Source organism: Saccoglossus kowalevskii, chromosome 17 (genome assembly GCF_978046115.1).
Source record: "Saccoglossus kowalevskii chromosome 17, keSacKowa6.1, whole genome shotgun sequence".
In the NCBI taxonomy this organism is placed as follows: Eukaryota; Metazoa; Hemichordata; class Enteropneusta; family Harrimaniidae; genus Saccoglossus; species Saccoglossus kowalevskii.
The window spans coordinates 25,357,014-25,374,721 of record NC_140657.1 but is presented as its reverse complement, the minus strand read 5'-3'; the positions used below and the strand labels follow the sequence as shown (position 1 = coordinate 25,374,721).

Sequence of the window (17,708 nt, the reverse complement as noted above, 5' to 3'; positions counted from 1 at the left end):
TCATATGATTATGATTTTGATCAATCTGGCTAGATGTTGTGGAATGTATACCGACCATGGTCATATGATTATGACCGTGGTCGATCTTGCTAACTTGTATATAGATTTGGGACACATAATTATTTCGACCACGGTCACGTAATTTAATCACGCTCAATTCAATAGGCTAAACATTGATGTACATGAGAATATACGTCTCATTTCAAATAAAACGTTCATAAATCATGTTGTCTTCACTATCCAGAACAGTGTTGAAAAGGTAAAGGGGTATATACTGTAAATCAAACTGAACGCAATTTCATCATTCTAAGAAAATGCTGGAAATTTGCTTATAGTATTTATTCCATGATTTTAGTTATATTCTTAGGTGCCCGGCACAACTCTGAATACATTTTGTCAAGTCAAAAGCTGTTACATTTATGACAAGAATATATGTATTGTTTTAACGGATCATCAAGACTTGTTTATGCCAACTAACCATGCTCCTCGTGGATATATCACACAATTACCAAGATTGGTGATATTTTGAGACATTTAACTTGGGCAACGAGAAAATATTGCACAATAAATGACTGTTGAATCAGCCCATGTCAGTTACACATCAATTATATAAGTCTTTCTTTACATAGTCCCAATGTTTTGAGGGGGAAAAAGTTTCATTGCACACACACACACACACACACCACCAGATATCTCAGTTCAAGATGGTGGTTTATTTTAACAAAATGTATAGTGGTGAAAGAATTTTTTATAGTTTAACTTATATTCATTACAATACGTCACCCGCAAATCGCAAAGTAATATATTTAAATGTCACAGAAAAATCAAGCACTCTGTGTCGCCGTCAAAGATCCTTGTTCATCTACTTTGTATCGGCCTTGATTTACAGCAGTTCACTTTTAAATGTTAACCTGTCGATTATTTGTGTCAATAACGATTAAATAGTGACAATTTAACAGAACCACTTTTCAGCAAATCAGAATAGAACTTCACAACCTAGGTTGTATTTAAGAGAGTACGCCTTGTCACATTGCAGTCGCTAATAGGCAAATTACTATTCTAGTATTTGTATTCCGATTTAGAGATGCTATAGAGGTAATCACGCGTCAATGGCAAGGGTGAGTGTTCAAGCATCAGATCTAGGTCGAACAGGCACTTCAGACTGGACTAGAGTTCCCTTAAAATGATATCCTGTGTTTCGATTCAGTCTGCCAGTTGGTGCTTTTATCAAAACATTGTTTCACGTATTCATTTATTATCCTATTTATTTAATATATATATATATATATATATATATATATATATATATATATGTACATTACTCGGTAAATGTGAATGTTTAACACTTATAATGTAACATTTGATGAATTAGTGGAAGAAAAGACGACATGTCGAATTGTTCGAGTTACGGATATAGAGTTACGAAAACATCGAGTTACAGAAATGACCACGCCCTCTTCTATGAAACCACGCCCAAATTGTAACTCTATGTTCAGTTAACAGAACTTCTAGTTACGTGCAACATACATTTTGGTTTTTGTTGAACTTCCACATTTAGTCGAACTTTAAATAACAGTTAACCAAACTTCGAGTTACGGGCAACATATATTTTTTGTTTTGTTTAGCTTTCAAATATTGTAATTCGAACTTTAATTAACAGTTCACATAACTTTCAGTTACGGCAACGTAGATTTTTGTTATTGTTCAAACATCCCCGGGAAACATCCATATACCATCTTTTATTTTTGACCACGCATTAAGCTCGCTTTTTCAACTTTTGGGCTTAGTCAACTGTACATCTTCACAACTTCAACTTCACGGCGTCTTGCTGGAGCCTGGAAACCACCACAGACCACATTTAGAGACCGGAGTCGTTATACTTCCTAGTTCCATATTTTTTCATCATCTCATACTCTCTTTTAGCATATAACATTCAATGTAAATTGAACGACATACGTCCGTGTCACTGGTTCAACGTGTGAAATCGGGAAAACATATTTTCAAATCTTCACATTAGTCAATTTTAACGCGGCGTTGCGTTGCAATAATAACAGTAACGTTGTGCGACATTACAAACGCGCACAGCGACTGAGCTCAAAAGTTGAAACAAGCAAGCGTATTGCATGGTCAAAAATGAAAGGCGGTATGTGAATGTTTGAACAATCTACATTGGGTCCGTGGCTAATAATGGCCAAGTACATTTCTAATATTCTCTGGAATCTAACATTTTGGCTTTTGACGTAATTTTAATTTATGAATTTGGGGTATGTAATCACAATTTAGATTTTAGCTGTGATTTTCATAGTCATACCTGTAGTGGCGACATTTAGTTTTTCAACAATACTAGTATTTTGAAATGAACGACGAAAATCAAAATCCTATTTTCAATTTGGGACGTTTCATTTTATTGAATCGCTAGGGGGACTTTTCGGCTATTTGCACATTTTCAGTCGACGGCGAGCCCAGCAACGCGCATACTACAATGTTACCAGTCAGCTCAGTTTTGACGTCTACTTTTTAATATTCATATAGATTGACACATAAGCTCGTTTCGTACATGACGTCATCATATTCTAGAACTAAAGCCACGCTAACCGATTCGTGGCCTTGCTAATTGAAATGGAGATCAAAAAATTTTTTCTCGTCAAACAGAGGTCAAATAGCATAATGGAATTTCTGAAAGAAGCGCGAGACGATTCTGTAATCATCGGGGTATACACCCTTTAATAATAAGTGGATCGCATTGTGAATGGGAGTAGTCTGTGAGCAAAATTACGGGACTAAAACATTGCACGATCCAACGCCAACTCCAAAATAGTATATCACTCAACACTTTCAAGCACTGAAGTGCGATTTTGAAAAAGTGATAACACTTTTGAATAATGACAGTGAATAAAGTTTCAACAAATGGTGTGACTGGAATATAACCATGGGACGGATGAATTGCCCCGCGGGAACGTGATATTGTTTTGTATTCCTTACTTTTGATGTTTAACTATATATGCAAACATTTCCACACGCTTCCTCAAAATATAAAACGTACTAGAAAATAAACTGAGACGTCTCAAACATTGTTCTGTCTCAGCATTCCAAGACAGACAACTAATTTTAGACAATGAAAAATGTCACTGTTCGATAGTGTACATGGCAGGTCACCCACGAGAGACAGACGAAGCGTGGAAAGATAACTGACTGGATACATTGTTGATTCCGATTGCCCTTCATCTATTATCACTGGGTTGCGACAGTATCCCCTAGCTCGTCAATGAAATGAAAATCCTCAAATTAAAAATAGTATTTTGAGTTTTGTTGTTCATTTCAAAATATTTTCGAAAGGGCGATGTTGCTACAAGCATAACTTTGAAAACTACAGCTAAACTTTAAATTGTGATTTCTTGATGTCAATTCATCAGTTGAAATTACACCAAAAACCAAAATATTAGATTCCAGAAAATATTAAAAATTCACTTGGCCGTCATTAGCCATTAGCCAGGAAGTATAACGACTCCGTCTCTGTATGTGGTGGTTTCCAGGCTCCAGCAAGACGTCGTGAAATTGAAGTTGTGAAGATGTACAGTTGACTAAGTTGAAAAAGCGAGCTTAATGCGTGGTCAAAAATAAAAGATGGTATATGGATGTTTCCCGGGGATGTTTGAACAATAACAAAAATCTACGTTGCCGTAACTGAAAGTTATGTTAACTGTTAAATAAATTTCGAGTTACTAACTCTAAGTTTGAATAACTGTTAAAAAAAGTTCGAATTACAAAATTTGAAAGTTAAACAAAACAAAAAAATATATGTTGCCCGTAACTCGGAGTTTGGTTAACTGTTATTTAAAGTTCGAGTTCCTGAATGTGGACGTTCAACAAAAACCAAAATGTATGTTGCACATAACACGAAGTTCTGTTAACTGTTAATTGAACATCGAGTTGGGCGTGGTTTCACAGAAGAGGGCGTGGTCATTTCTGTAACTCGATGTTTTCGTAACTCGATGTTCGTAACTCGAACAATTCGACATCTCAGAAAAGACCGGCTATCCATTTAATATGCACGTAGTTTTCTATTTAGTTGAAGTTAGCCAATGGCAAGTAACCCAGAAAGTAAAACTGTTGTTTAAAGCTTAATAGTTCGTTCAATATAAAACACCCCTTTTTGACGTAATTTATGGAGTCGATAAATATTTAACCTGAAGTCATCCATATATAAAATATATAATTAGAAAATTAAACCAGGTTTTTGTTGACACTCTTCCATAGCTCATTGGCTATGAATTGTTTCGAGCGAAACCATTGTCATCAATATGGTACTATATAGGGTGAGTTTGTTAGCATATACATTGTAGATTATTGCTGTTGGTTTTCTGATGTTGGCATGCCATTTTCAAAATTAGCGTAACATTTGAACGTTGGAAGACGTGTGTCTATAATTTACCGGACAATTATTGAGGCTGTATGATGAGTGATATTATATTCGCTAATCAGTTATGTTATACATGTAATTTTCAGAGTTTAAAAAAAATAGCTTTCCTACAAAATACACTTCGAAACGTTGGGTGTTATTTGTTGTTAATCCAGCAAGTTTACTAGTTTTGTGATGCATAATTAAAAATGTTTATGTTGAGGCTCTGATACTTTCTAGTATTTAGAAAAAAAGTCTTATATTACATGATTTAATAACCTGTGACGATGGTCAGTGCTGCTAGCCTGTGACAATGGTCAATGCCGCTAACCTGTGACGATGGTCAATGCTGCTAAACATGTGATGATAGACAGTTAACGCTGCTAACCTGTGACGATGCTCAATGCTGCTAACCTGTGACGATGGTCAATGCTGCTAACCTGTGACGATGGTCAATGCTGCTAACCTGTGACGATGGTCAATGCTGCTAACCTGTGACGATGGTCAATGCTGCTAACCTGTGACGATGGTCAATGCTGCTAACCTGTGACGATGGTCAATGCTGCTAACCTGTGACGATGGTCAATGCTGCTAACCTGTGACGATGGTCAACGCTGCTAACCTGTGACAATGGTCAACGCTACTAACCTATGACGATGGTCAACGCTACTAACCTATGATGATGGTCAATGCTGCTAACCTGTGACGATGGTCAGTGCTGCTAATCTGCGTCGATGGTCAATGCTGCTAAACATGTGATGATAGACAGTTAACGCTGCTAACCTGTGACGATGGTCAATGCTGCTAACCTGTGACGATGGTCAATGCTGCTAACCTGTGACGATGGTCAATGCTGCTAACCTGTGACGATGGTCAATGCTGCTAACCTGTGACGATGGTCAATGCTGCTAACCTGTGACGATGGTCAATGCTGCTAACCTGTGACGATGGTCAATGCTGCTAACCTGAGACTATGGTCAACGTTGCTAACCTGTAGTATTACTCTGATGCTAGCCAGAAACGTCTAACCTGTAATTATATCCAGTAACAGTCGTGAGTTAAAATTTATAGGTAATTTTAAGGTCATTAGTCATTTTTGTTGAGACAATTTTAGACATGTAAATTGTGTCAATACAAATAATACTGATTAAAGGAAATGAGTTAGTTGTAATGTGATGTTTACTGAAAATAGTTTTTTGTTATTTCAGAATTAAATGGTGATCAATAAAAAATCTCTCTTACATTAAAACCGGGTATAGTTATATGCATTCTTGTCCTGTCGGTCTCACCATGAATAAAACAGAGTCACAGTGAAATGTATGCAGTAACATCGTGCAAAAGTAAAATAAATAGCCCTAGTCAATTAAGATGTCCTTGAGATCAACCTCAATAGTAATGGTCTGAAACAACTTGCATCTCTGAATAATGACAATGCCTATATCTGAAAAACTGGTGTACAAAAAAACATTGGACACATGACTGAGAGACAGGTGGTAACGAACGGACTGACCCCAATCTATAAGCCCCCACTGGAAAAAGTAAAGAATGCATGAAAAAACTTCCAACTACAGCTGCAAGTAGTTTTCAAACACCAGGCTAGCATGTTAATGATTAGATTTATGCATTGATGCTGTCAACACTTTCAGGGATAACAATTATCACAGTTATTTACTGTTTTGAAGTAAAAATTGAGGGAATTATTACCAACTTTGTTTATGGGCAAGAAAAAAAACTGCTACAAATATCTACCTTGAGTCTTAAATCTTACAAAGGAGGCTGTGTGTAATTCAATAGCCCCACTTTTGTGTTGGTCTCCCAAACATGCCCCAGTTGTTTAGAGAGTTCCAAGGGGTTACAAAATAGGTTGAATGGGGAATTCTCCTGTCACACACACCTATAATCCTGTTTCACAGTTAATACAACCCTTCCCGAACCACTTCACATATGCCCATATAGAGGTGTATAAAATTGCCTGTGTGAGAAAAAACAAAAAACACACTGCAACCCCTGACCACTCCAACCACTGATGAAACATATTACTTTGCTTTCCACTTCCTGAAACCTGTATTGATTCTTTTTCTTAAAATACGGATGCTGCCAGCTACCAACATAATATTTTACAACATTCTCAGTTATGTTAACCTTTGTGTGTCAACTCAGACAATAATCTGCCAAGAACAGCTAATCAAAGTCTTTGGGTGTGGTTTAGGCCTCTCACCCTGGAATAGAGTAAAAAAAATAAATCAAGCAAACTTCTGTTAGGTAACATAATATTATTTGATAAATATTATACACTTGAAATGTTGACAGTAACTAAAGGTCACAACCTTTAATTATGGTGCTGAGGAAAAAGGAGAGAGTATGGTATATTGTCTTTCCTGTTTACTGCGATAGTTAGTATTTATTTGCAAACTAACAAGGTAGACAAAATACTATTTAGGGCTTTCTGTTGGAGTTTTTCTTTCTTCTTCTTTCTTCCAACAAATTGTCGTCAGCTTAATCTCAGGTAGCCCTATATCTGAACTGGTGCAGTGACAATTTGTGGGCCACATGACCACGCCCTTTGGCAGCCATCTTGGTTTTCTTAAAAACCGGAAGTGGCTATTGCACCACTTTCTGGGGGTCGAGCATCCTTGAGGTGACCCTGCTAGATATCACCGATAAAAACTTTAGCGGTCACGTGACTTTTCCCGCCATATTGGATTTACTAAAACATGTGCAACATCTTTAACGAGCATCTACTCTAGAAGTGCTGAACCCTTTGAGCTGATTTGCTCATGGCGTCATGGAATTTGGCATGTAGCTTTCTGTTGACATATTACAGGGCAACTTGATTGGTCACGTGACTTGTTAGGGATTTCAAAAAAATACCTACAAATTCCAAAAACGGTCGTCTCCAGAAGTACAATCCTTTTGACCTGACATGTGCTATAAAATAACTTCACATAAGTTCGATTAGTCACGTGATTTGGCCGAAATTTTTAATTTATTCAAAGTGAAGGTATCTTATTTCTTGGGAACTAATAATCGGATTAAGCTGAAATTTGACATGAAACTTCCTGCTGACATGTTTTATCAAATCTGTAAAGTCCATGTTGATTATATTAGTCACATGGTTTGCTGTTAGGGTTATTGAAACAAATGTGTAAATATTAACAACCTATTTCTCCAGAAATACTCAACCACTTGAGCTGAAACTTGGTATGTTGCATCTAGGTACTATGAATTTTCTGAGCAGAATTTTGATTGGTCACGTGCTTTGGCTGCCATCTTTAATTTATACAAAAGTGAAAGTAGCTTATACCTCGGGAACTAATGACCCGATTGAGCTGAAATTTGGCATGTAGCTCCCAGCTGACATGTGCTATAAGACTGAAGCGCAGCTGGATTGGTCACGTGACTTCATTTTACAGACTATTGCTGGGACCCGGCAAATGCTGCTTGCAGCTTTAATTTAATCATGTACCCGTAAACTATCATTATGCCTGCTTTCGTTCATGGTTCCATAGGCTAACTTGCAAAAACTATCTCTAAAACTAATTGTGGTCACCGTAGACCCTCATAGAAATCTATGTCTTCTTTCACCAAGTGCTGACTTGAGCTTACACACAAAAGTGGAGTCAAAGAAATTAGCTTACATAGACATTAAATTAAGTTCAACCTTTAACAAGAACTGAAAAATCAACTAAAAGTCCACTGACAGTAGTTAAGGACACATTATAGGGACGACCAGGAGGGCGCTGTTCACATTGGGATGGGATGACGTCATACGGGGTGGGATAACGTCACAATGGGGATCCGTGTATAAATTAGCATAAATGATCGTACATGGCCGTGAAGGGGTCAATTTGAATGAGGATGACGTCACAATGGGATATTGTGAATACATTTGCATAAATGAAATTTATTTGAATACGAGGTCGTAACGAAGTCTTGAATGCATTTGCATCAATTACCATAATTTTTTTTTATTTTTTTTTAATTATTTTTAATTGGACGAGCATGGACGTCACGAAAGATTTTTCAAATGTATCGTAGAGGGCGCTCACACACACACACACCAATAAATACACGTCATTTGAAAACTAACTGAGTTTATTACACAAAAGGGTAAAACTAGATCAGTTACATGGAATATACATTTTTTGTTTTTTTTGTTTGAGTAAATAAAAAAAAATGAAATTTTAAAATGGTTGAAATGCATAGAGTATACATTTTCAAATGCGGCTAAGTATTCACACTGAGTAATATAAGAATACATTTGTTCTAACTCGATAAAGTTTCGATTATAATGAAAAAGTCAATACACACTTTTTTTTCTAATCAGAATCGCTAATCTGTGATAAGAATAAAAGAGAAATAATATGAAATCGATAGTTATATATACATGTGAAATTTCAAAAGTATAAGTCACCTAGTAAAACTGCATGGGAAAAAATATTTGTCATAAATAGGGAGGTTGAGTCCAGTAAAGTTTTCGATATATCTGTTCACATAAATGTCATTCAAATGTCTATCACGCGTGAAAGAGTCAGCTACGGACTTCATAGGTTCCCTTCGACATCTGTGCAGCAATACAGGACGTATTGGCCACACACTGTAGAGAATGGGCTTGTAGTAATTGATGATTGTAGATCCATGTACAAACGTTTTTATCGAGAAATCTCTTAAATTCCACGTAATAGGGTTGACTACCATACGAGTCAAAATATTCTCCGTGGTAGGGATCCTTCAGATAAAAAGCCACCCAATGCGTCCCACCCCCGCTACTGTCATCGGTGTTTTATATGAACGCTGCGGGATACTCCAACACTTTTGCCTTAGGCAGTTGATCTCTAGCATGAACGCAGAAGAACACATTTCTAGTGTACGGATTAGTCGACAAAATACGATCCAGTTGATTCGTGTCCATCGCAGCTAGAAATCGGTCAATACGTTTCTGTCTCTGTCAATCTCAATAACGTTGTCATATTCAGCATAAATCAAAACTGACACAGTCTCAGTCGATGCTTGTCTGAACTGAATCTCAAGACCAATCTTTCCTTCTTGTATCAAATTAAGGTGATAATCGCTGGCCGATTCATCAGGAGTGAGGTCAAATGCGAAGATTGTGTAACCTTCGGGATATTCGTCTTGAGTGATGCCGTTGCCTTGGTCTTGACCAATTTTATTTGTACTGGTAAACAGGGTGTAATAAGCCATGATGCAACTTCTGCCACCATCCGCTGTGAAGTCCGTCTTCAATGGCTTTGCGGGAACTTGCTCGCCTCCAACGTTGAGAACGAGTGATGTGATACCGAATTCTGGAAGTTGAATGGATTGGTTTCGTTGGATCCATTGAAAGACGCATTGGAAACCAGACACAGGATGATCCCCTTTTGGGCAACTGACTGAGGAATATCATATCTTTGTTTAATGACATTGTACCAGCCAGGATGGAAGCGATTTTCATAACGCATTGATCAATGGGGTATTTTGCAGTACCCTGTTTCAACGCTACGACGTGTCCAGTGGTACGCTGGGGCTCAACTTGACTTTTTCTCACCAGGAGAGTAGCGTCGGTGATGACTACTTTGAATGCGGGATTTTCGGTTGAGCTGATCAAGCAGAACTGATTTTTACTTTGATGTAATTTCTGTCTAACTTCCACCCCATTGAGTAAATACTTTGGTTGAAAAAATATGTCTTTGTGTATTCGTTCGATCATGTCGACCGTCTTTGAGTCCCATGTTAGCGTCACCATCTTCTGCCCTCGGGTTTGCGACATTTATTTTTCCAGCGGTGTCCTTCTCAAATATTGCCGCACTGATCTGCATTGATTTGGCGCCCCCTCCATAATTCAATAGCGTTTCGATCATGGCTCTGTAAGAATAGGTGGGAGATGCGTCCGAAATCTTCTTTCCATTCAGGTACACGTCAATTTGATTGAAGAGGGAATGCAACCACAAGTTCGTAGGCCCTACAGTGGCCTCCGCAGCCAAATTACCTCCGTTGGCATTCTTGATTTTAGCCTTGATGTGCAAAAGCGTAGAACCAATATCGATGTAGTCACTTCTGGCCGAAGATATTACGAATTCGATCGGACCATCAGCTATATTCGTGAGTGGGTTTACCTCTTCGTAACTTTCTTTTTCGATACTTGTCTGTGTCGGAGTAATAGTAAAGAGATAGAGTTCTGTCTTTGCGCATTCACAGGAGTGTTCATGTACAAAAGCCATGATGTTCAGTCGAATATATCCGGAGATCTTCTCCTCTTCTTACCCTTGGAAGAAATGACACATCTCATTGTTGTCTTATTCCTTTTGATGGTGCGTCCTCGCCCCGTTTGAGAGGGTCTTCCAAATAAATTGCTCAATACTGAAGAAGTAATTTGACAACCTACAGTCTTTGATCTACTCGAAGCCGCTTTTTTAAAGTTTTTCCCTTGTACAACGTCACCTAGAATACCCAAACCGGCATCGAGCGCTGGTTTTGCCACTGCTTTCAGACCTTTTGTTAATAGAGGTGCGGCCGATCTTGCCAATCAAGAAAACATACTTATGATTCCATATCCGAGTTGCAGTCTCGCACCAGAAAATACAGATCCTCGTCCAATCTGATTCATGTAGTAATTTCTATAAACCCCCACGTGAGGAGTGTAAGGTCGATGTCTGTTCATTTTTCTTTTTCTTCACACTAACGAAGGACGAGCTTTGCAAAAACTCAGCGTCACGTTCACACGCCCGCGTTGAAATGGCACCTTCTCCCCTGTATCAGACCTTATATCAATCTCCGCAGTCTCGAATGTCGACGTTGTATCGTGAGGAAGTATGGTTTGTTGTAAGTGTGATTGATGCTATCTCCGTGGGTTCTTTCAACGTTGACTATTCTCAAGAGAGGCACGGAAACGTCACCGACCATTTGGTGCAATACACTATATTGCAATACACATAGAGGGAATACAAACTTCTAATGTTGACAAGGTAGGGACTAGTGCGTCTTTCGTTTGTAATTGTTGTATTTGAGGGAAATCCTAACAGTTCGGCCAATCCACCCATCAAGATTACACGAGCTCCTTCTTCGACCGCTATGGTCACTCTCTTTGACCTCAAATTATATGTCATCAGTATCTCATCTGGCAGACCTTTTTCTCGAATCGCGTCTAAAATCATTTCAATCGAGTTATAGTAGCCCGGATTCAATTTCATTTCTCCTTCATCTCTCAGATTGGGTGAGGCATCGTAAAAGATCCTATTTTCGTCATGTACGACGTTGTACCACGAATTTGGCATTACTAGGGAGCTAGAAATCCTGCCCCGACATGATGGTTTTTGAAATGAATCGGGTCATCATGTGTGTGAACCGTACCCTCGCCACTTAACGAAATATTCCACGCGGCCTTTACGTTTTCTCTTGCGCAGCACTTTCTCCACAACGTACAATGCATCATCGTCCTTTACGATTATCTGAAGTTCTTCTTCGTAGAAAGTACCTTCCAACATTTTACCGTTGTATTCTGAAATTTTGTAAACAGGTGGTTGTCTGTTGAGACGACCAACAATCGTGAATACCTCTTTGGTCCAATTGGGCAAGTATCCTTTCTTGAAAACGTGTTTAGTTTTACTGATTCTGAGTTTATAAATCTTCTTTTTTCTCCCCTTTTTCTCTGTGCTTACTTACATCACCGTACAATATGTCTCTGACCTTTTTCTGGTTCGCGTAGGTAAGGAGTGAGGGTTTGGTATTTATACTTCTGTGATGGGTATTGTTGTAAGAACGTACCATGTCGTCTAATACAGGCAAATAAGTCAACGTGTTGTTCTTCGTGAAATATCTGAACATTTTCTCCTTGATGGTTCTGCTGTACCTCTCCACAACACTGGCTTTAGTCTCATTGCCTGTAGTAAAGAACGTAATGTCTTCGCTCTTGAGGTAGTTTTCAAAAAGTCTGTGAATTCAGTTCCTCTGTATATGTGCAAAACGTCGGGGCGACGCCCCTTCTCGTGTATTTTCCCGAAATGCCTCGACCAAACTCGCCCCTCTCTTGTCTTTCAAAGGTACGACAAAAGTATATTTCGAAAAAAACGTCAATACACGTCAATAAGAACGTGTATCCTCTGTGGCAGTGGCAGTGGATACGTTTGATAAACGAAAGCAAAGCTGGACAACGTGGATCCATCACGACCGACTGCACCAAAGTGAGATTTGACATTTTCATAACTTCGGCAAATTCTCTCCAACCTGTGGGGGTGAAATTCTTCCTTTTGCGCAAGAAATCATTGACTAAATCGATGGCGTGCATGCCTGGAATGGATTGTCCATCAATGATTAATTCACCGTTTTCAACCCAGTCAACCAGTTGGTTCTGTTTAACTTTCTGAAGTAGGAGCTTCGCTTTTCTCTGCATGCTCTTGGGAAAACTTTGTAAGACTTCGGATGTAATTTGATCCGGCACACCGTCTTTGTCAGGTTGAGATTCCCGATCGGCTACAGCGACAGCACTGGGTAATTGCTGCGTAACGGGGATTGGAATTGGTAGGTTTTTCTTCTCCCACAACAACAAGTACTTGCGCAGAACTTGTTTGACCTTTTCGTCTTCAGGCAACTCTTCCTTTTGCGTTATGTCGTTCATGTCTCTATCCAGCAAAGTCAATGATTTCACCACAGGTCTCGTCATTTGAGCATTCTGTCTTTGAATGGTAGATAATAGCTCAGCAGAGACTAAAGCCATCTTCTTCACGGATTCCATCTATTTAAGACCGTGTAGGGGAGGGGGTATGCTCGAAATCAAGGGAGCAATAAAGGCGGCCAGGAAACCCCCTTTCTGAACCAGAATTTTTTCTTTTTCTTGACTGGAGTTTTTTTATTGGACAGTGCTCGGAGATGTTTCACGTACAACGCCAATTTTCGTCTCTGACTAGGCGATAGCTGGACGTTCCCTTTCAACACATTGAGCGAGCATTCGCACAGACACTGTATCAAGTCACTAGAGGCTCCATCAATTATCCCCTTTTGTTGTTTCGAGTTGGCCTTGTACAATACGAAGAGGAAATCAGCGTTCTTTCACATACGGCAATGACTGAAATGACTGAGGATGGAAAACTGTCTTTTTTATACCATTCTCACATACACTATCGGTACTTGAGATGAAAGTATGTTCGTTCAGATGCGTACTTCCTGAGGGGTGTCTGGCATCAGATCCACGAGGAGGTATCCGTGAAGTTTTTGGGTGGCATCGGTGAATGCCTCCTGAAGAAACTTAATGTTTCCAGGGTACATTTGCTTAGCCAGAACGTTGACTTGTGACGCGTCCCTCGGATTTTTAAACAGGAAAATGTAGTGCATGTTGAGACTGTTGGTTATCGATTGCCTGCCCTGATGAAAGATTTTGTAAAATCAGAATCACGGATAAGTTTCGATGGTGGGATCCCTTCATGAAGAACTGGGCGATTTGTTTATCATTACCCGTTTCTGTCATCAGATCATCTATCATCAACAAGTTTCTTATAGCCGGGTCGATTATATTCTACCAATATCTGGAGGTACCCCTTTGATAAAACGAATTCGAGGCACTGTCTTCATCATTTCCAAATAGGCTGGCTGAAACTCGCCGTAGCACCATTAAATAACGTCTGGCGGTGGAGATATGACGCTGTCACATTGTTATAATATCTGTTTGACTAAAAACGTCTTCCCAGACTGTGTTAGACCGCACACGAGAGAGGTACATGGATGTTTCAATCTTGCATACATGACGATATAATAGGACCTCACTCGTTATCATGTCTCTTTTTACGTTCTTCAATGTACTTTTTCAACATCTAGTTTAAAACAAAATAAGGCATTGTGCATAAGCCTGAATAGATGAGTGATAGAACCACGTCCGATTTGGTAGAGCCCATGTGATGGTTCAAATGGATGAATGGAGGGTAACGCATGATCTATATCACGATTTATATTTTTTTAGAAACCGAATGGGAGGGTACAGTAATCAACTTGTATCACCCGTTTGTCATACACTCAACTGTACGTTTTAACTTTTTCTCTATTAAATAATCAATCTCCCTTGACGTATAGAGGACCGCTTGTTCTCCGAACGAGTCGATTCATGGAGTTGATTTCTGTAATTGAGGGTGAACCCTCTCACTTTACACACCGTCTGGTTCCCACATTTGTCATGTTTGTGTAGTCGGTACGCGTAATTCTTCGGTCCTCCAGATATGAAATGTGTGATGTAATTATCCGCTGGAGTTATTTCTCTCGTCAGATCTCTGAGATAATCACCCGTCGGTGGATCCCATTCTCCAGCTCGCTGCATGTAAATGATGGAATCTGTGTCAAAGTACTAGACTATACTACATAATTTCTCAAGTCGGGCATAGCTCGTCGTCATGGCAACCAGTACAACGTTCGTATTGGGTGCTTCGGTAATGTAGTCTTCTTTATCGCAGTGCTGGATAAAGAACCATTTCGCCAGAGACAAAAGAAAGATCTGTGACGTCCTTTGTACTATCCATCAGCATTTCCAACAGTTTGGCGGCCATTTCTACAAACGTGCTCTGTCCAAAGTTTGATTTCTGTCCCAGCTTTCCCCAGAACGAGTTGAGATTTAGCTTGGCGAGAGCTCTGAGGCCTGGATTGGTGGTTATCTTGCTTCTGTCCAAGACGATACCTTCTCTTTCACGGTACTTTTGGATGTAGATGGTTCAGTCTTCCTCAGTGCGACACCACTTTGGATAACAGGAAGACCCTCCTCCAGTCTCTGGGTTGTAGGTTGCTGACTCATCGTAATGCCAAACTTCGTATACCTTGGTGATGCGATACCCTACTTCTTCAGCCTTTTCCAATTCCGGAGTGCACCAAACACCCATCAGCTGGCGTTCATTGACACCGTGGTGACATTTGTCTTGATTCATGGTTTGTGCGCATTTGGAACATTTAGTCAGTTTGTTGTTCACCCTGAAAGGTAGAACTTGTATATACAATCTCCTCGGAGGTAAAACTTGATAATACCGAAATAGTCAGTGGGTTTGACGATAAAGTCTTTAGTTACGACTGTCGGGTGGTCAACTGGATATCGCTAGGTCTTATTGATGTATGGATAGAGGCTCCCAAAGTCAACATATTTTTTCGCCTTCCTTGATCTCGTAATACAGACGCAGGGCATTAGTACGGCCGCCAAGAAAAGCCTCCCTGCCTCTGATAGGATTTGAGACTTTGTGATTGTTCTTCATCAGGTTTTTGAAATCGCATTCCCACATGGTAACTAGCGACTCTGCGAATATCCTTTTGATTTCAACCACTCTTCCCTCGCCAGTAGCCTTTCGTAGAGGGAGGTCATACTGAGTTCATTCTTGCAATTCATGTCATTACTTCTGGGGAAACACTTTGGGCAACCGTGGAAGTAACAACCGTAGTACTCATACAAGGTTTCGGTAGAAGCATCATATCCGTCTACGTAATAAGGTCCGATTTTCATCTCCCTTCTGTTATTACGAACATGTTGAATGCACGTGTTATTGACGTGTGCCTCGTATTCCATCCATCTTATAGCATGTGCGGATTGATTCTGGGCGCTAAGGTAACCTTTCTTAGGCACAACCCCGATTGTGTCAGGAGTCAGGAAATAAATTCTTTCAAAATATGACGTTGCACACGGCTGAAGGGGTCAACTTTGGTGAGATCCATATGCATCATCATCAATCTAAATGCCAAACAACACTCCTCTAGCAGTTCTTTACGTTAATCAGAAATGGAGTTTAGATAGAGTCACGGGCAGGAAATTCAAGCTATCGATGAATTTGATATCTGCACGACAGATGTATAGTTTTGAACCATTCATGATGACTTCGGGTAGTATCTTGTGATTGTGACAATATTTCATAATCATAATTCCATCGTACCGCTTTAAATTATGCGTGATGAAAATCATCCCATCATGCTCTTTTTCTAACGCCCACTCGCATAAATCTTCCAAGGTACGTGGACCATTTAACACTTTCTCCGTATTCGGTGAAATTCTCGCTACGCACAGATCTGGAATGTTCATCGGTCGTGCATTCAAAATCGTAAAAGATGTAGTTACCATGGCTGTCAGAGTCATCCTCTGCAAATTCTTCCCTTGAATCGTCAGATTCTTGGTTCTTTTTTCTGTCTGTGAGTGGTTGAATGTAACACAGGTGGTCGTACGTCTGAAAAGACTTGCAGGTTTTGCAAGTTTTACATTTGTGAGACCCATCTCGATATTTGAGGAGTTTGTGACATTTTTCGCAATGTTGAACTGACTGGCAAAGAGTTTTTTTCCTATTAACCAACTTTTGATGCCGTTCAAAACATTCTTTGTTCTTGAAAAATCTGTGACAATTTCCGCATTTTTCCATCATGTAACCACGCAGTCCCGTTGATTTCCACAACTCAAACACCCTGTCGGACACACGTGATCGTAACGGTGAGAATAAGACTTGTCACACCTAGTGCAATAGTACTCCTTTCCGAAAAAAACCGTTCATTTTTGTGATGACATTGTAGTGTTCGTCTTTCAGAAACAATTGTAGTCTTTGGAACCTTCTGCGGCATCGCCCACAAAGATGATGGAGTCAAAATGATCGTGCGACAATACGTGTATCGGGTAACACGCTCTGGAATTAATCTCTTCGATGCCACATGGAACCTGTTCGACTCTGGCCTTCCGTAAAAGTTCTCTAGCTCAGACTGTTTGCATATAGTAGTTTGCCGGGTTTTTTTCTCTTCATAGAATTCCACACCGATGGTGGATTCTCGTCTTTTGTGGCGTGTGCCATGGCGACCACAATCGCTCGGAAACTATTTCAATGACAGATTTGGAATTTCTCAATCTGTTTGCAATCTTCGTATCAAACTGTTGCTTCATCCCACGCGTTTTGCCGGCACCAAGGGGCATTTCAACAGATACTGTGATGTTTTCCTCAAAGGAAATATCTTAGTAAGATTGTAGAATCCTCTCCACTTTGGACATCACCTTGTCAACATTCATGTCCTCAACCGGTATAAATGGTAGCCAAATTTCGCTGTTCAAGTTGGGTACGTTTATGGAAATGCGAATTTGGTCACGTTCGTCAAGGTCAGAGGTGACCAGTTCGAGCAGTTGATGAAAGGTAGCGTGTAATACGCTATACACTTCATCGAACGTATTGGCATTTGGATGCGAAACTTTTACGATCCAGTCTGTTCCACTCACCTTAAACTTTGACAAAACGTTTTCTCTTACTGACAAGTTTGAAATTAATCTTGTCGGTGATATTCTCGTCACTATCATCCGTGTGAGTATCACTGTAATAAAATTCAAAAATTC

General features: G+C 39.6%; 1 protein-coding gene across 1 annotated transcript; it reads right to left on the bottom strand.

The window, feature by feature from the left end:
• Positions 1-9,316: 9,316 nt before the first annotated feature.
• On the bottom strand, positions 9,317-10,617 carry LOC144344807 (uncharacterized protein F54H12.2-like). Its single transcript, XM_078006610.1, has 2 exons — positions 10,044-10,617; positions 9,317-9,789 (listed from the first exon to the last, which is right to left on the bottom strand). The coding sequence occupies exons 1-2, from the start codon at positions 10,615-10,617 to the stop codon at positions 9,317-9,319; spliced, it is 1,047 nt and encodes a 348-aa protein (XP_077862736.1).
• Positions 10,618-17,708: the final 7,091 nt, after the last annotated feature.